Source organism: Poecilia latipinna, unplaced genomic scaffold, assembly GCF_001443285.1.
Source record: "Poecilia latipinna isolate Pla-1442-1.1 unplaced genomic scaffold, P_latipinna-1.0 Scaffold1011, whole genome shotgun sequence".
In the NCBI taxonomy this organism is placed as follows: Eukaryota; Metazoa; Chordata; class Actinopteri; order Cyprinodontiformes; family Poeciliidae; genus Poecilia; species Poecilia latipinna.
In genome coordinates, this window is record NW_015113627.1 from 523 (window position 1) to 20731 (window position 20209).

Here is a 20209-nt window from a genome sequence, read left to right on the forward strand (position 1 = left end):
AATCGGTCTATTCATTGTAGTGAGACTTCCTCCGGCTTCAGCCATTCATCCTGCCGATGAGAAAGGAATGCCAAGATACATAAATCCATTGTGAAAGGCTCGTGTTTCACCTCTGAAAAGAAAAGAGAGTCTCGCCGGGTGGATTGCGAAACCTCTTGCACACAAATGGCTCGAGAGTGATGACAGCCCCTTCTCTGACCTTCCTTCCTGCGTCGGATGACCCAAACATCACCGCCCAGACTTTTGGGTATTCGTCCCCGCTTCGTCTTACAACTCAATTTCCCTCCAACTGGTTTGTTTACTCTCTGTTGGGTCGGCCTTCCATGCTGCTGCTGCTGCAGCAATGCTGTGAAAACTGTTCTCTTACCTTTATCCATCACTTCATATCAATATGAGAAATTATTTCTGTTGGTATTGCCATAGTCAATATTATACAGTAGATATGAATATAGAAAATATTAAGAAAGACTGTCAAAACCAAGTTAACATGAATAGTAATATATTGGATGATGCTACTAATGTAAGAGAGGTGGATGCAAAAATCTGTCAACGTGTAAACATACTTTACTGCTGTTCTTTTGTAGTGTGTATGTAACTATTCTCTTACTAGACTACGATTGAACCGTTTAAACAATAACAAGTAAACCATAAAAAACTGTTTTCAACTAATGATTTTTAACCTGTTAAATGGAGAAAAACGTCAATTAAACCTAGACGGGCGTTATGTAGAAAAAAAAGAATCATCCCCCTTCTTTCAAAAAAAATAAATAAAATAATGAATTAACTTTTCTGAACCTCATTTTGGCAACAATTCAAGTTGACACTCTCCAGACCTGATCACAGCCACGCCTTCAGAGCTTCAACAGAACCTGTCAGACAACACGACGTTGGCCAAAAAAGATCTGTAAAAAGCAACATGCTGTGCCTTTAATGAGAGACATTGCACCGATTCTGGTTCAGCTCAGGTCATCGTTCGTGTTCCAACAATAATCACGAACACCCGGACTTCCTAATTACTGGTCGGACACAACCGCAGCGCAGTCATGGAAATCCCCGAGCATCTGCGACTTGCACGTTACATTTCCCATCAACAACTTTCCCGTTATCACATCTAAACGAAAGCAGACAGAGTAGACGAAGAGGGGGGTAAAAAAAAAAAATCCAAAACGATCCAGTGTGCAGAACAGAAGCAGAAGCACCGACTCCCTTCTCCGGTCAGAGCTGTTATATAATTGCTGCTGCTCTCTGTCACAGCTGAATATCGGTTCTGTTTTCCTGTAGGCCTCTGAAGCCGCTCTGTTCCACTAATAGACGAACACTATTCACCGATGCTGAACACTAGACACAGCAACAAGGTCAAGGGGAAAGCATCCCAGCATGCAAGCAGAGCAGAAAGACAATAAAAAAAGAGAGAGAGAGAGAGAGAGAAATAGAAGTCCACACAGAGAACCCTTTCTCTGATCCGTCTCTAAACAGCTGGAATTCCTGATGCATTAAACCGCCATCGACATCAAAGGTCGTCCTCGTATACGCCTGCTTCTGGAACGCTAAGCGGCGGTTCGCAGACATGGACAGGGCAGCAGGAGAAATGTCAGTGAGTGGAAATGAAAGCAAAAACTGCCAGATGGGGGCAGGGGGAAATAAAACCCACCAAAACCCATTTCTGCAGTTTTGTTTCCGAAAGAAAAACAGACGAGCCTAAAGTCAGAATGTGAAGAATTTCACCCTGGAACGCCAAACATTCGCTGCACTCAAAGTCAGCAGTAAAAGGAAACATAATGAACATTTAAATGTTTTAAGATGAGAATCATTTCTTTTCCAGGGAAGCAGATACAAAGGCTTGAGTTCACTGAACGAGAAATCTTGCAGTTTTTTGTCACTTTTGCTCTCAAATGCTCGGTGATCCACAAAAAAACGGCTTAAAAGTTCAGAATTAACTAAATTTCTTCTTAATTTACCTCCCTGCTGTGCTGTAAAAGGACTATATGTTCATTAAATGCTTCAATAATTTTAGATCAGGTATCTAAGGGGACGGTTTCCAGCAAATCTATCGTGTTTTGACCGGGCCAGATGACCAAATCATTTCAAATCACATCGGCTGAAAACTTTTAATCCATAAAAGTTAAACTCATTAAACTCATCAAATCCTTGTGTGGATTTTGCAGAAAATAAGCTCTAAAATGTACAGACAGGTAAAGCATATGACGGGAGAAAAGTGAATCTTAATTCATCTTCTACAGCTACGCCAAATTTTATTTTCTGCTGGAGAAAGTCACAGCATGCTCGTACCTACGGGCAATTTGGAGCAAATGATTGACAGTCTGTTGGAGTGCCTGGGAAATGCGTGTGTGTGTGTGTGTGTGTGTGTGTGTGTGTGTGTGTGTGTGTGTGGATTTGCAATATTGTAGAGCAGCTTGTCATTCTCTATTCGTGAAAAGCGTATGGGGCACCAGATGCTGGTGAAAAAAAAAAAATAGCAACAAGTCAAATCAAAACACAGAGTAAACTTGCTAGCATTAGCCTAAGACTTCAATGAATGATTCAGCATGAAAGAATCAGCAGCAAGATTGTGGCAACGAGTTTACTTTAGATTGGCTGTATGTATCGGGTCAGATATGTCTTTAGAAATAACTGAAGCTATTCACGTTTTATTTGTCAGAACATTATGACCTCTTTCTTTTTTGGAGCAGATGTTAGCCTGCAGAAGCTATCTCTAGACACTGGTGTACTAAGTATTTGGCTCAGATTAGTACTGGGGAGAGGAAAAAAAAAAAAAAGGAAGGTCTCTCGTTAAACTTTTTTTTTATTATCTATTTTTAAGTGGAGCTGCTAACAACCTCCCTTGTTTAACTCCCAGCCTGCTGAGACAAGACTCCATGTTGTGCGATTTTTTTTTTTTTTTTTTTTTACTAAACTTGGGACGACCGGACGGGACGGTCATCAGAAAACAAAGAGCTCACACAGTCCTCTTTGTGAAAGAAGAGGCACGCAGACTCTGGGCAATGTGTCGAAGGATCGGGAGAAGTAAAGGAGCAGCAGAGAGTGGGTGTGGGTGGGTGGGGGCACGATCGTGGGAAACAGCCAGCTTAGCTGCTGTCTGTTGCTAAACAACAGCTTAAACAAAGCCTAGTTACCACCATGACACTGGACTGTTGCCAGGGTCTCCCTGCTGGGTTTTCTCGGCTCATTCAGGATTTCGGTGAGCTGTGGCAGACGCCACCAAACGAAGGAAATTGGGTTGGTTTTTCCACAACAACTCATGCAGCAGAGAGGAAGGCAGGGCAGGAAGATTGCATTCGGATGACACCACCGACACAAACCAGTACCTGTCGAGTTTCATATTTTCATTGGAGTAAAATTTAAAAAAGTAATTAACGGCTGCAATGATATACAAGAAGCTAAAAAAAAAAAAATTAAGAGGGAAGATTTATTGAATATTGAAGCTTTTTTTTTTTTTTTGGCAAAGGATAGAAAAGTAGTGAAAAATATTACATGTACTTTAGGGTTTAGTTAAATAGGTAGGCTTCAATGTCTGGTAAAAGCAAAAACAGGAAGGTGTAAGAAACGTTTGAAATGTTCCACACAATAAATTCCTCCACACAAAAGCGATAAATCACAGCTGCTCCCGTCAGAAGACGGAGGGAGTTTCTCCAGCTGCATGAGAGAGAAGGGGGGAACAGTAAAGACTTAGCAAAGCTTTGAACCACAACGGATGATTACAGCGTACGGCATAGTGTGTTTGCGCATCCATGCATGTGAACGAATGCGAAGGCCAACGTAAAAGCAGATCCCTTTCCTTTGTTTGGGTTATGTAATCCGAACATCCTCACTTTACTCCCTAATTACTACATGAGGAGAGATGAAGTTACAGAGGGGTGAGTTAGCTACAGCTAACAGCTTACAGGCTGTTTTTAGGACTTTGGTTGGCACTTGCTAACTTTAGCCTTTAAAGACGACAACAAATTTCACTTCCATCTTTGCGTTTGTTTTCAGAGCGGATTCAGAAATAGACTCGTTGCTTTTAATGTAGCTAAAACCACGAGGGAATTTTTGTCCGTCTGTGAGTTAGAAGGTGAACACAGCAGCACGTAACGGAGCTAAAAATCTGGCCTTGCAGTCAGAATATTTAAAGATCTCAGGTTCCCTCTGCTGTCTGAGCCAATAGCCCAGACCGTCCGTACGACGAGCCTTCAACACGTACAGACACGCAAGAGTGACATTACGCCACGGGCAAAAAGTTATTCACTCCCACTTAAGGCTAAGTGTTGTAAATGCTTAAGTGAAATTTGAACAGGGAAAATGGCTTAATTTAAAAAAAAAAAAAGAAAAGACAAAATGAGGAAAAGGATAAACAAAACAAGGCACTCACTCCAACTCCGTTCCGAGGATCATTGCCACCTTTTCGCTGGAGTGGTTGCTACGGAAACACAGCCGGAAGAGATGGTTTGCGCCGACCTGCCGTGAGCTCAGCATGCTCGTGGGACTCTTGACCGGTGAGAGGTGAACGTCCTCCGGCTGACTGCTGCCTACTTGGATCTGATCCCGCAGGGCGTAGTCTATGACTGTGTGGCTGTCCTCACTGGTGGAGGAAAAAAAAAAGGTACAAAGAAAAAATGATTAATAACTTCTTTTTTTTTTTATTCAAGATAGTGAAACTGTCTGCAGGCGAAGAATTCAGCCACACACTTCTGTTCTTCATCGATAGAAAACAAAAGTGAAGATACAGTGCTCTTTTTTTGCATTACAGCCACAAACTTTATTATATTTTACTGTCATTTTATCTGATATGACACAAATAAATCGTATAAGGGGAAAAAAGACCACCGACTGTACATTAAAATTTGCATTTCACCAGGTAAAAGTTAGTTTTAATGGTAGCAAACAACAGGAAGGAAAACTTTCCTTCCTGGAAGTAGTGCATGGGAACAGAAAAAAAAAATATGGAATAGCTTGATTTGACTGTTAAATTCACTAAGACAGAAATATTTGCTTCATTAAATTATTACTAACCAGAGCAACAAACACGTCTCAAAATAAAAATTACACAACGACATTTTATTGGAATTGAGTCTAATTTCAATTCCACAATCCAGTTTAGAAAAAACAATACTTTTACTCAGAACAAGCACCTACAGATTAAGGACTGCAAACGGATTAATTTAGTTATTTTTGTCAGCTGGCCCAGTGTTTTAAAAGGAAACTAAATATCCTTTGGCTAATGTAGTTGCGTTGTACTTTGCAGGCTTGCATGGATACATCTAGCTAACATTTATGGTTTTAGAGTTTGGTCTTGCACAAGCTGGCTGGACGCATTCAGAGAGGATGATGCTATCTGGGTGAGCATTGCAACCTTGAATCTGAATCTGTTGAACACGTTCTTAAATACAAGAGTAAAAGTCATTTGCTTAAAGAAGCCAAGGCCAGAGACAAGCAGGGGAAAAAACACCAACTAAAGCCATCTCTGCAGGCTCTGTGATCAAAAAGAATTGTTAACATTTTAAGTGACTATTTCCTTGAACCACTGTTTTCTGTTTGGACAGCTCGCTCTCAAAGTACAGAAGGTGCAGACAGCTAACCAACCACACACACAGTCTGTCCTTCAGGCTTCATGATTTTATGCAAGTCAGGAAATATCAGCAGAAAGGCTTCTGAAGCAGAAGTCAGGCGAAGACGCGACACTAGAATCTCCGAATCCCATTTTACCAGCTGACACACCTGAGAGCTAGTTTGAGTGCTACCAGTGTCAAAGTTTCCTTTCAAAACGCAGAAAAAAACAGACGCACATGTTGGTAATGAAGCCACAGTTCCCAACTTTTGAGAATAGTTCAAACAAAGTTTAGGTTAGGGCAGAGTTTTGATATGCTACGCTGCGCACAGCTAACCGCTACACACGGACGCTTGGATAATGCAGGTGCATATTTACGCTCTTTTTGACTGTAACTTAGCTGTGACACCTAAAAACTAAACACGACGTTTAGACATGAGTAAATAGACGTTTTGATTATATTTACACAAAGTTCATTTTGAGCTTTGAAGATGATTCAATGAAAACTAAAATCAACAACGAACGGAATCTTTATCGACTGCAAACCCAATAAAGTAGAGCTGCTCCCATCATTGATTGGTTGATTCTTTGCTCATCCGATTTACCTTCAATAAGCACAAATGAAACAGCTGTCAAAATTATTAGCTGTAATAATTAGATTGTGTGAGGAAAATTGTCATCAGAACTGTGCTTTACTTACTTATCTGAAAAAGACAAAACTATCTGCCTTTTTAGGCTATATTTAGCATCTCTAAGGTTAGCATGATTAGCGCCTAGCATTAACAACTGACTTGTTGCTTCCTTAGCTTCTGATTTCACTTTTAACCACTAACCCCTAAAAACATGGAAGTTTCTTTTATTATCACTTCATAAGCACCTGATCATCAATCACTCCAACACGGCTCAAGCTGTGTAGAAGTAGAGTTAGAAAAGTATCTCTTCCTGGTCTTCCTCGACTGATTTTAGGACTATCAGCATTGTTGCCTCCCTGAGGACAAATCTACCGGTAAAAATTCCAGGAATGCCATTCTAGTGACGTGAACAGGATGGGTGGGGAGCGTAACGTTTGTACGGTGAGTCTCCATGAGTGATCGGGTGAGCAGGTATCATGCCCCGGTAATTGCTACGTAGCAGCTAAAGGGAAGTGGAAGACGGCTGCGATCGCATTTTGACATGAATGCGGAGGATTATAAACACCGAAAATGATATACGACGAAAACTACCGCAAGGTTTATCCAAACAAACACACTGCTCTGGATTAAGGGAGCTCAGACATCAACCAAATGTTTCCGCATACCGTGCCAGCTTCTGCTTCTCTGATTTACACTTTGCTCTTCAGCAAACAAACCGGGAGTCGCACAGTCTCTCAGGCGGATGAGACTCCGGCTCAGACATGCAGACAAATGAGTACATGCGCACCGAAGAGCTTTATGTTCACTGGTGTGAATGTGTGTGAGAGAGAGAAAGAGATAAAAGCCCTGATGGTGTCCAGGGCGGTTTTCATCTCCGCTGAATGCACAGGAGTAAAGACAGATTACCAGGCTGGACTTGCTCAGCATTTCACACTGGTTGTTTTGGTCACACGAGTTTAAAACGGCTGCAAGTTTAACTGTGATCAATTTTAAAGAATCAGCATTCGTCCGTTTGCGGCCGTTTCTGGTGTGAAAACGGATAATATGTGATATTTTGGAGCGTTTGGGAACTTTTTATGATTTGAGGAACAAATAATCAAAAATAACCAAGAAGAAAAACAACAACAACACTGAAGACGAATATAGTTAAAAAATCCTATTTAAATTTTGATTTCATATCTTCGAATGCATATGAAACATGTCTAACTGCTAAACTGTGTTTAAATAGTTAAAAAAAATACATTTTTCAAACTATCCTCTTCAGTAAGTCGCTGTGTGTTATAATTGTGTCTGGGTATCTGAGTTCTACATTAGTTGTTTTTATGTTACATTGTCTTATCGTATTTTAAGTTCACTTTGTTCAATGATTATCAGGTTTTTATCTTTAAAAAGTAAAATATTTTGTACCATTGCACTTTGATTTAAGGGGCTGGCCTAAAATTGTATTTCTGTAGAGTTGCTAGAAAAGCTGAGAGAATCCAATCTGCTTGGTCCATGTTATTCTGGACCACCACTCTTATCTTAAAATCAGATCTGGAACCATCGCTATGGAAACCAAATGTTAGGGAGAGTTAGCAGGCCTCCGCTGAGCTGCGCAGGCTTTCCTGAGCAACTTTTAGAGAGTGTGATATAAAGTCTTGACATGACGTGATTTCCAGACTCTAGTTTTAAATCAAAAGCTGCTTACAAGAAGTTAGTCATTACTTTCCACTGAGTATTTAAAGAAAAAGCTTAAAAGCAATAGCTTAGCAAAGCGTTAGCTTTAAAACACATAAAATGTGGGTGAAACTAACACAGCTCTTGCTACATTAACAGAATAAAGTACAGGATAACCAGTACATTACAACATCACTTCTGTTACTCGTATCATTATCTAACATTACCTTCATCCTGAAAACCTTCTAAGGTCAAAGGTCGTTCTCTAACGTTTAATAAGTGTCACGGTTCTGACCCTGCTACGCCTTCCGAGTGTTAGCATTTGGAGAAATACAAACTGGACAAGAAGAAGCAGGGAGGTTTCTTCCTGAGGCAACGTTGGATTTAGCCGCGCGACGGACCGCACTCTGGGTCAGAACCAACGAGACAGTTGCTGTTTTGTTGCGTCGCAGAGGGCGTGTGGCCTGCCGCTGTCCGGCCGGCCTCGTGAGCCTCCGGCGCCGCAGCTGGAGCGCGGCGCAGTGGCGTGCCACGGCGCAGCCGTGGCTCTCCAAACGGTACAAACCAATATTATAACAGCTTCTCCCATTCACACACACACACACATACACACACGCACACACTGATTCCAAAGCACTCCCTTTACCAAATCCCCTTTTCCAAACACACGGTCCCTGACGCTTTTCACTGCTGGAGTCTGCTGTTCCAGATCAGATTCTCAGAAAAACACAAGGAGGAATGTGGTTTAGTGTTTTTTTCGTTTTTTTTTTTTTTTTATGATTCTTGGGAACTCTCAGTCTGCGAGAAGCATGGCAATCGAATCCAGACACATGACAAGAAAGGACAGGATATTTCGGAAAAATTTTACAAGCATGCGATTGAAACCGCACGCAGATGAAAAACACACAGCTTTACGGACGTTCTCTGCATATTTTTGAATGTTTATTTTTGCCGTTGTCTAAAAATAGAGACATAATTACGCACTCGAAAGCACAGATGACAATGGAAAGACTTAAGAGTTCATCGGGTAGGGTTCATGCTCTTCTTTACAATTAATGGAAAAGCATTTATGGCTGCTGAAGTAGATCTAAAGCATTTATTTTTTTGACATGTTTCGACTATTCTCTTTTTTTTAAGTTGGGACTGAACCACTGTAAAAAATTAGTTAAAATCAAAAAGTTTACTTCTAATCCAAATCTACCTGGAGTCTGAATAACTTTGGGCTTTTTGCAGAGGTAGGAGTTCTCTGAGACACATGAGCAACAGATTAAGTCAGAGCATGGAAATGTTTACATCCAGCCGGTTTAGACTAAAGCTGCTTCTTTTCTCCCATCAAGAGGCCTCTAATAAACCCTGGACGCTTATGTTCGGTGTACAAGACACCTCTACCTTCGGATTTTTTCCATTACATCCCTGACGAGACAACCGTCAGGGATGTGGCTCCTTTTACAATCTTGGTCCCTTATCTAAAAAATAATCTGGGCAGGCCAGGACTCCAGCCAAGTTATACAAGCACCAACTTCGAGATACCGAAAGTGCTGACGCTGAACCTGAAGCAGCTTCCGTGTTGCTTGGCAACCTCAAAGGTTTGTAAAACACAATAAAGTCATATCTTCACTCTTTTAAGTCTTGCACAGAGCAGCTATCGTCACACTGAAAATGTTTAAAAATCCAACCGTTGGAGAATGTTTTTAATTAATATACATGTTTTTAGAAAGAATTTTGTAAAAAAAAAAAAAAAAAAAAAAAACTATATATTTTATTTTTTCAAACACTTAAATGTCACTTTATCCAACAGAAGGTTTTTATGAACCTGAAACAACTGATTTGTATTAATGGTTTTGACCTATGAAAAATAATCCATCAGCAAACACACACCAAATATTTTTTGTCTGGTTTCCAGTGCAAGTATACTTAGAAAAAGACAAAACTAACCTACAAGTAACTTTTCAGCAAGATATAATAGCTTCCTTTAAGTCAATAATTCTTTAATATTTATAAAAACGTAAATGTACTATGAGATTTTTTTTCACTTATGTTTTAAGTAAAGAAATCTGCCAGTAATAAAATCAATATTAAGGAATTACTGACTTAAAACAAGCTCCTATATCTTAATAAAAAGTTTTCTATAAATGCTATTTTAATTGTACTAAAATATTTGCACTAATAGCTAGACAAAAAACTTAAGATTTTGTTTTCTTTTCAAACTTCGTCTGCATCCTTCAGTTTAGATATCTTTTTATTATTATTTTTTTTTGTCTAAAGGGATTTTCCCTGAACAAGTTCAAACACGACGACTGAACCGACTCCGCTGCGAAGCTGGCCCCGCCTTCGAGATTCATAGCTGCAAGCCCTGAAAACCAAAAGGCTTCTGGGAAAACACTCTGGGAAAACTCGCCAGCTCACCCCTTCTTCTTGGTGACGATGAGAACGTCGTTGAAGAGGAAGAAGTAGACGTGTTGTCGGGATTTCCGCTTCGTGAAGATGCCGCTGTCCTCCACGAATGCAGTCAGCTCGCCTCTTTTTACCATCCACCTGGAGGACGAGACCAGCGGGAAAGGCTGGGGGAACAAAAGAAAACAGATCGAAACAACACATTTCATAAAAATGCATTCAGTTATGAACGTTGTAACGTCCCTCAGCTGGAGGACCAAAGGTGGATCAGTTGTCGACACAAGAGGCGTCTGTGAATCCCAAATGCTCCAACAGCTATTTTTTTTTATTTTTTTCCCACACTGGTTAGACACACATGAGCTGCCAAGCCTTGTGTGTTCAGTGAGTGTGAAGACCTGTGCCAACTGGACGACAGCGGTGTGTGCATGCTTTACGTTGCTACAGCTACATGTGTGCGTGCAGCTGCATTGCGGCACTCGTTTTGACCCCTGACATAAATTGCCGTTTTAGACCAGTTGTTGAAAGGTAGGGAAGAGGACGAGCGACATTTAGCGACTAAATATGAGCCAAGTGGTTGTCAGTTCAACAAGCAAGCAACAGTTCAACGCTAAAACACGTCAAGTCCAATAGAACAGAGGGAAAAATCGAGTATTTGTTACTGAGTAAAAAAAAAAAAAAGAAAGAACTGCAACAGCAGGAGGGGGATGCAAAACAAGCAAACATATGGTTTTCCAAGTAAATGGAAAAAATTTGCTCAAGTATACAAGTCATGTAAAGTATGCTTTCATGTTCGTAAAAAAAAAGACAAAAAATGCTGCCTTTAGAAGAACGACACAGTCCATTGTTCATTAACTGTGATGACAGACATGTTGCACATGGCGTAAAGTGTAAACCTGCTCTGATTTGTTCACATTGAGAAAGATAACGCATGAAAGCGCACTTGTTCTCCTTATCGCATTTCTTGGCAGAAATTAACCCTCAGGGCAAATAGTCATAAAAAAAAAAAACGACAAAAGAAGCACTATACTTTCTGTGAAAATGACATGAAATGTGGTTGAAAAACGGGAGGAACTAAAAAGTCCAGAAAAAGGTGTCGATTAATGATTCAATTTGGTGAAAAGGGTTTGAGAATTGCTCCAATGAGAACAATGAGAAGGACTTCTGGTGTCTTTTATGAGGCTGATTTAAATAAATGTTTGGGAGCTAAAAAAAAAAAAAGAATACGTCTAGTTTTCAACTCGTTCAATGACATCCAGCGTTTGGAGATGAGCAGCACATCAAAAAAGTAAAAAAAAAAAAAAGCGAATAACCTTCTTATTGATATCAGCAAAATACAACTGTATTTTGAAACAGTTAACAAACAAATTGAAGTTTTACAATTGGCTTGTCTCGTCTTCTGTAATAAAAGTCATTAAACTTGATGCAAAGTAAGACGTAAAAATATCACAGAATGAGATTTGAATCCGATTCGGAGTCATCTCAGTTAATAACACACAAAGCACATCAGTTTGAAAACAAAATATTACCACCTGCAGGTTGGTTTGATTTAATTTACTCGTTAACTATAAAAGGGAAATCGTTACCTTAATCTTGAACTGCAGCTGAGTGTTGATTGTGTACATCATCTCTGTCCTCTCCATCGTGCGAGCGCCTTCGTTGCATTTCCGCACCACCTGCTCACACAGATAACGAAAAAAAATAGTCACTGGATAATAAAAAAAAATAAATAAATAAATGTTTTCAAGTACATTTGATAAGACGCAGAAAGGATTTAACTGGAGAGCAGAGCAATGCTGCTCTGCCTCTCCTACTGTTTTTTTCCTGTGCACTGCCAGTTAGCTGGCTGAAAGAGGCTGCTACTCTTTTTACTGACTGAAATGACTGTATGAAAATATTTCAGATCAAAACTCAAAATGCATAATTCATTGTTTTGAAGGTTATGTGTTTTTAATGTGTGCATTTTACGTGTTTACTTAAGCTTATAACAAAATTGCAGCGAAGTACGCGTACATATTACGCCAGTAATAACTTATTGTGATATTCTTGCAATGATATAAGTTGCTTTCCTACTAAAAGCTTCTCAGTTTGTGAATTAGGATCTTTTTACTCAAGTTCATCATAACACGAGAATCTCTGACATTTTTTTAACAATTATTTCAGGATGTTGTACATCTATTTCCAGACCAAGAGCTGCAGGAACCAATCTATTTTTCCATTACAGTCTAGCGGTGATCCATTAACTTTATTAATTCTTGATATTTCCATAATCATCAGGCCCTGCCAATGCAGACTCTTCCAAATCCCCACGATTAGTTTTTTTGAACAGTGTGTTAATTATGCTGCAGCACAACATTGGCAAAAGAAGTAAAAAAAAAAAAAAAAAGTAAAAAGATTATTGCATTGCTAATGACAATTAAGATTCAGTTTTATTTACCATCAGTGGAGACAACAATATTTTATTATAGATTCCATCTAATAAGCAGAGAGGTGCAAAAAAAATACATATGTCTTTGTTTGACTGTGGTAAAGCAGACAGCTAAATTCCTGTGGGAATAAGATTTAGAACTATCAACAACAAAAATGAAAAGATAAACAGACCAACAGAAGGCGTAAATATATTTCATTTCACTATTTTGCAAAGTTATCCAGATATTAAACGGTTTAAAATAAAAACAACACACAGACCTTGCTAACGGCTTGCAAGGCTTTCTTGCATGTTTCATAGCGTGCCGAGTCTTTTGACGTCTTCTGACAGATGGTCTGCAAAACACACACACACACACTAGTTTCACATTAAAAACGAAACAGTCGTGGACGATAGACCACTCTCTCCACTACGCTCACGCGGAGCAATAAAAAGAGACTCCTGAAAGAGTTTTCTGTTTTCTGCTTTTTTGTCTTCCACCTAAATGTTTCAGATGATCAAATTCATTTTGATATCAAACATGACCTCAGTAAGTACAGAGATAAGTAAATATAAAACAGGGTTTTCAAGTTATGACTTTCTTCATCAAGGGGGGGAGGAAAGTGACACTAACCAGCCTGGAGCTATTTGAAGCAATAAGTAATGAATCAAGACTTAACTGCGATTAAAGACATTTTTCTGGAATTGGTTATTAGAAGACCTGCAAAATCAAGAAATCACTAAACTAGAACCTGTCTGACATGATGAAGTAGGCTAAAAGTTTACAAAAGTGCAAAAATGGCTAAAAGAGTCCAGACTTTGACTTAAATCAAAGTCCCGACATTGATTTAAGCCCAAGTCTGAACTTAAATGGAGAAGCTATTGCTTCTCCTCAAACAGTCACTTCATACATGGTTCTGAAGTAATAAAGTGAAATATTTGACTAGATTCCTGAGTTTTTCACACAAGGCCAGGTCGAGTTGGACAGATTATTTCCCTAGTAAATAGAATTGTTTGCATTGTGCATTTATTACAGTTATCTTTGCTTGGAAAAAAATAAAATGTTTGCTGATCTGAAATATTAAAGTGTCACACAACAGAAAACAAAAGAAATCTGCAGAGAAGTCGTTCACAGCGCTGCATCAGCAGGGACCAAATTCTAGCACTGTGGGAGTAAATAAACAGAAATAAAACTTTCTCAGGAGCCAAAATTATCTCATAGTACAAGCATAAACCCCAAAACCCCTTTGGGAGCCACTTAAAAAAAAAAAAAGAAAAGAAGAGGAAAATCAAATTATGATGAGAAAAAAAGATAAAAGGGAGACACAGGGAACTCAAATATTCAGTTCCAATACGAAACAAACAAACGAAGAAGAAGTGAAAATGAATCACTGGGGATTATTAAAGAATGACGCGAGGTCACGGAAACGCCTGTGCGGTTAGAGCGCGCCCCGCGCGCAGTTAAATAAACGAAGCGTTGTGTAACACTCAAAAAAAAAAAAAAAGTCTTGTAATTCCTCAGGCCTGAGCTACTGTGAGCATTTCGGTTCACTCACGTCCAAGAGTAGCGGCAGGCGAGTGATCCTCTGCATGGGCAGGATGAGGAAGGAGCTCATGGGGAGGTTCCTGCAGTCTGGGTGGCCCTCCAACCTGGTCAGCACCTCCTTGAAAGCAGAATTCTTGGCACCGCTGAAAGTAAGAAGGCCGAGTCAGAGGAGCAGGGGAGAAAGAGAGAGCGTCTCTGAGGAAGACGTTGGTCGGTCACTCACACCAGCCTCTGCAGCGTTCTCTGCTGGTACACCTCATTGGAGCAGTACTTGATGTAAGGGTCGAAGGTCGACTCGGCGTGCTTGCAAACAATGTCGCTGATGTCATCGATGACTATGCTCTGTTGGTGTCTGTCCTCCAGCTCCTTGAAGAACCTGAGACACGGTTGTAAAAAGATTTTTTTTTTAAATGTAAAAAACAAACTAAAGGTTAGTAGGCCACGAGCTGCCATGATAGAATGACATCAAGTCATGACCCCAAGGGAGGAAAAGACGTCACGCACTAACGGACGCAAAGTCAGGATACCGAGACGACCTGCCAATCAACGTGTTACCTATAAAAACTTGGGGTAAGATCACGAAGCGGAACTCCCCGTCACTAAAAATAGATAAAAGCCAAGCAGTAACCATTACATTAGATGCGTTTCCTCTTCCTAAGCACCAACAGATGGCCGGGTTAATGACACGCCATTTGTCCAACTTCAAGAGAGCGAGTGTTTTTGCTCGCCCTAGCTTAGGTGCCAAACAGGAAGCGGGGATACAGACACAGGATGCTGCCCTTGACCTGCCGGGCCGTGTCCGAGCTCAACTGGAAAAGCAGATGAGCAAAGACCGGCTCCTTCACTCAACAGACCCATTGCAAGTTGTATATGGGAGACAGTACTTCTTGTGACCATGTGGCCATTTGCTAATGTCTAATTTTGTTCTTTCCATGATGTCTTGACAGCCATGAGTCCTAACCCTCTGCCCCCCGTGTCCTAAATTAAGGACGCTAAGAGGATCAAAGTTCCAAAAAAATGAGACCAATAAGTCCAACCTGCTGCAATAAATTGCTGGAGTTAAGTCAGCACGCGAACAAAGACATTTGCAGAACCACTACTGACAAAGAGCACAAATTAAACCATATCCTGAATCTCATTAAATGCTCCTGTCCCAGTTAAACGCTCAGATTTCATGTAAAACTTTTATTAAGTAAGCCATACCAAAGGAAAAATACACAAACAGGAACCCGCCTGTGTGTAAAGGAAGCATGGGGTGAGGGGGGTGGAAGACAAACACACACATACACACACACACACACACACTCTCCATTATACAGACTACACAGCATCCTGGCTGCAGACAGATATTCCTCTCTTGTTCCGAAAAACAAAAATTCAAATTCGAAGTAAAAGATGTTGCTTAACCGGTGTTGCAGGGAGCAAACGCACATTAACATGTGCGAGTCACGAATATGTATGACGAACTGAAGTGAGATGGGTTGCAGCGTGTCCACACAGTAGATGGAGTAATACTGAGTCATTCAAAAATGCAACGATACATTTCATCAAGGCAGTTTTAACTCGTATGATTTCATGCACGGATATTTTTAAAGATGAGCTGGTTGCAGATCTGCTTGACGAGATGTAGCAAGAAAGATCATCAGTCTGAAAATGGCCTTTCAGCAGATGGATCTTTTTGACAGCGTGTCATGGGTAAATGTGTAGAACAAAATTTAATTACAAACCTTAAGAGAAAAGCCGATGAGTTAAAGAACAAAATACGAGCGTTTACATAACCATGTGCTTGTTTTTCCCCCCTAAGTTTCCATTTTTTCATTTTATGTGTCAACTCAAAGGTCACATAAAGTCACCCAGTGCTCACGCAGGCCAGTAACCAAAGGTTGTGTGTATTAAAGTTCAGCTTTATGACATTCTGACAATATTTACTTAACGCTAAACTTGTTAAAATGACTAACATACTAAATGACACACATTTGAAGTGGGTCAGTTGCTGGTTATGAGACTGAGTAAAGAAAAATCCAACATGGGATTCCACAAGGCTCCGTAAAAGAACCTCTTTTATTTAGTAGCAACATTATCGTCCTAGATCACACTTTTATGTCAATGACATAACTTTACATGTCTTCGCTCACTGAATGAGTTGCTCCAAAAAAAAAAAAAATAAATGTGTTGATGGTTCAGAATGCACTTAATTAAATAAAGAAAAGACAAAGGTTGTTTTTTTTCTTTTGGCCCCAAAAATGTTGAGATTAGCCCTCAGCGTCAATGGGATTACATAAGCTACACAGCTTTATAGTTTAGTGTTATGAGGTTCTTACAGTTGTGTAAAACGTCAGCTGCAAATGTTATCCAATTGGAAAGTTAAAGGTTTTGCTATTACCAATAGCATGTCTTATATTTTTCACAAGAAATCCATGAGAGAGAGAGAGAGAGAGAGAGAGAGAGATAGATGACATCTACAAGCAACTCTCTGAGGCTCCTTTTGTAGAAGCAACAAATAACTTAGCGAAGTGACTGCTGAGGGAGCAGAGATTTCCACGGTCTCAGCTTCCATAGCCTCTAATGGATCAGTGTTTCCAGTCATTTGTGAGATAAATGGGAGCTCATCGTGACCTGAGCCAGGAATTTTTCAAGACCAGTCTGAACACATGAGCTAACACACCGTAGCAGACAGCTTAACCCAAATATTTCCTTGCAGTTAATTGCAGTCAATACTTTGTGTCACAAAAATGGAAGCCGGCTCTCTTGAGTCCTCGGCCTTCTGTCAGTCACTGAAAGCCCGGTTCTGAGTCAAAGTGAAAATAGCAAGCGATGACATTAAAGCAGAATGTTTGTAGCATGAAATAATCAAAATTGGGTAGCAGCTAGTTTCATTTACTCAGTTAGATTTACTTGAGTAATTTCTTGGACGGCTACTTCTTACTTTTTACTTGAGCAGAAACATTTTGAAGTAGAGCTACTCTTACTCGAGTACAATTTTTTGGATGCTCTGCCCACCTCTGGAAGCAATGCTCATTTAAGCCAAGACAACATTTTCTCATCTTCCCAAAGAAGTAAAAGATCGATTCCCCAAACAAACGCCAAACGTACTTTTTGCTGGCCTCGCAGACGTCCGAGATGTTGGAGAAGAGGTGGTGGTGGTCGATCTTGGTCATCGCCTCGCTGAGCTCCGATGAGTTCTTGAACATACGGATGAGAATCTCCAAGCTGTGGAGGTAGGAGTGCTCCGATGAGATCACTTCGAAGATGGCCTTAAAAAAAAAAGAGAGAGAGAAAAGCAACACAGATGAGACCTGATGGGTTCAGGTCCCCTGGGTTCTGTCGTCGACGCGACTCGCATACCTGCAGACTTCAGTCACGTCTGGAATGTCAAAGCAAACGATATTCACCCACAAAGACTTGTGAACCAGTTGTGTCTGTTGTAAAACCGACTCCCATACTTATAATTCATTGTAGTAAATGACAGCTTAACAGAGCGTCTCTGTAATTGTTCTACTATAATGGGGGTGTTTTTGTCGTTGTGACACAAATCACGGGTACAAACGGACATTTTATCCCAGTCTGTAAGGACACTTGAGATTATTTTGTGGCATGGAGAATAAAACACAAGTCCTACCTCTTGTCTTTTGCGTTCCTCCTGACTCAGCTGTTCAGCCAGGCCATTTTTCTTTACCTTAATGAAAAGTAAAATTCTTCAATTATTACTCTTATGATTTAATGGCTAAATTAAAATCATTCATTCATTCATGCATTCATCTATTTAAATGTATTAACTGTAGTTACAATACAACAAATACAATTGTAAAAAAAAAAAAATAAAATAAAATCAGTAACAAAGAAGGAAATGGCTTGCCCAAATAAATACCATGGCAACAAATCCAATAAATAAATAAACATTTTCATCCACCTGTCTGTCCTTGCAGGTGTAGTGGGTGGACTGGTACCATCTTTAGGGGTTCGTTTAATTCTCAGTCCTGTTTTTTAATTAATGATATTTTTTTTATTTCACTTTTCAGTAAAATACAAGCAAACTAGTATCTTGAAACAGACTAAGAGAGGAATAGTACTGAACTTTTCAGCCTTAACTCTAAATGTTATTGAAAACCTCATTGAAAAAAAAACATTATGGTTTCACTAGCACAATGATTTAAAAAGGAAAAAGAGAAACATATAGCGTAATGGGGCAGCTTTCATTTAGACATTTTCCCAACCAGCTCTTTGCTTGCCAGCTCTAGTTTTAAAGGAGTCATAGGTCACAGAGTGGGTCGGGGTCAGGGTGGGTGACTGTTTTTCCACAAAAGAAAGTATGCACAAACAACCCAACTGAACTTTTCTGTAAGTACAAAAACAGCCTCCAGCTGACCGGCTAAACGCAGCAACAGGTGCGGGAGGTTTCAGCACCGCTCCACTACATCCTGGCTACCAGCTCGAGGCGAATGCCTAGGTTGCGATAGGGTCAACCAAAGCAAGCATGGCTCCTTCTCTTCTTTCACCTCATTCCATATAGGTAACATTACACCTAAATAAGCATTACACTTTCTTTCAGGCCTCATTCCTGACAAGGTATTCTCTTACTTCCACCAACTTCTCAGCCTGTTTGGGTCTGAAGTGAACGGAAGCGAAACCGCCTCCTCCAGAAACGGCGTCGACTCTGTGGTGGTATCTGCCCTGGAGTCTTTGAGCCAAACAACAAGAACAAGCAATCCCGTAGATGGTCAAACATCTTCAGCGATCTTTCAGTTCCCTCTGCACGCGCAGATATCAGTTTTATGATTTATTATTTATGCTCTCTGTTTTGACCGCTCTCCACTTCCCCGTTTGAATATTCTTTGGGCAAAGGCAACGACCTTCCAGGCAGCGCCAGGTGAATTCACCATCATTTGTACAGTTCAGGGCGTGACTGGAACACATTCAATTAGGTGTCATCATATGAGATGAACCTGTTTTATTTGCTCAAGGTCACACCGCAGGATGTAAACTCCAGGTAGGCCGCACCTTCTGGAGCTTTTGACAGTCCTGGAACACCATCATTTCTGGGATTTGATGTCCCATTTAAATTTTAAAAAACAAAAGACGGGCAAGAGAAAAGCAGGGCTGAGTGAGATGTCCCGATAGGCTGTGAGTCACTCGAAGACAACCTGTATGTCTGGTTCGTGGACTCAAACCGAACTAAGTTTCCCGTCACACCTTGACAGTAACAGCAATGCTTCACCATTCCCAAAAAACAAAACAAAAACAAAACAAAAAAAAGGCATGACTAAGACTCTCCAATGTGAGATTTACTGAAACACAAACCAAACTGACACAATATCCAAAACTGTACTGCAGCTGTGATGGAAAAAAAAAAACTCTTAGTTCAGAAAAATACTGGCCAGTCTGGTGAAGATGATCTATGCTCAAATTACATCTCGGTCCAATTACAACTAAGGACCATCAGAAAGTATTTGCAGCCCTTCACTTTTTCCCAAATTTGTTACAATACACAAGTGAAAGCACAGATGCATATGATTCCACATGCTTCTGCAAGTCAGCTGGAGTCCATATGCAGTCATTTTACTTGACTGGGCACGATCTGGATCGGAGTGCACTTACTGAAATAGGCACTGAGTATCCCAAAAAAGTGCTACAGTCACCACTGTTCAGAAATGGAAGACAATTGCAACCACCAGGGTGTAAGAACCGGTTTTAAGTTTAACCCTTGTTGATGCACATCACAATCCAATTTTCAATCCACAATCCAGTAGCCAGACGGGAGTTGCTACTCAATGAAAACCTCATGGAAACCTGCTTAAACTTAGCCAATAAGCAAAAAGGACCTGTCAGGTTAGACGCAACAAGAACAAAGAACCAATCATCAAGAAATAATAGGTACCTGGTTGAAACCATCCCTACTGTGAAGCATGGTAGTGGCAATGTCATGTTGGGGGAAGAGGTTTTTTTTTTTTTTTTTTTTTTTTTTTTTTTTTGGGGAAAAATTTTTTTAAAATTTTTAAAAAAAAAAAAAAAAACTTTTCCAAGGGTCTCTGGGA

General features: G+C 40.1%; 1 protein-coding gene across 1 annotated transcript in view; it reads right to left on the reverse strand.

Moving 5' to 3' along the window:
* Positions 1-3461: 3461 nt before the first annotated feature.
* Positions 3462-20209, reverse strand: part of LOC106958749 (rho guanine nucleotide exchange factor 26-like) — a 24510-nt gene continuing 7762 nt past the window's right edge. The window contains exons 5-12 of the mRNA XM_015050819.1: positions 17797-17853; positions 17271-17431; positions 14401-14553; positions 14188-14320; positions 12913-12987; positions 11811-11900; positions 10240-10394; positions 3462-4579 (exon numbers count right to left, since the gene is read on the reverse strand). Of these exons, the coding sequence (XP_014906305.1) occupies positions 4366-4579; positions 10240-10394; positions 11811-11900; positions 12913-12987; positions 14188-14320; positions 14401-14553; positions 17271-17431; positions 17797-17853 (1038 nt within the window). The 3' untranslated portion in view covers positions 3462-4365. The remainder of the gene's footprint in view (positions 4580-10239; positions 10395-11810; positions 11901-12912; positions 12988-14187; positions 14321-14400; positions 14554-17270; positions 17432-17796; positions 17854-20209) is intronic.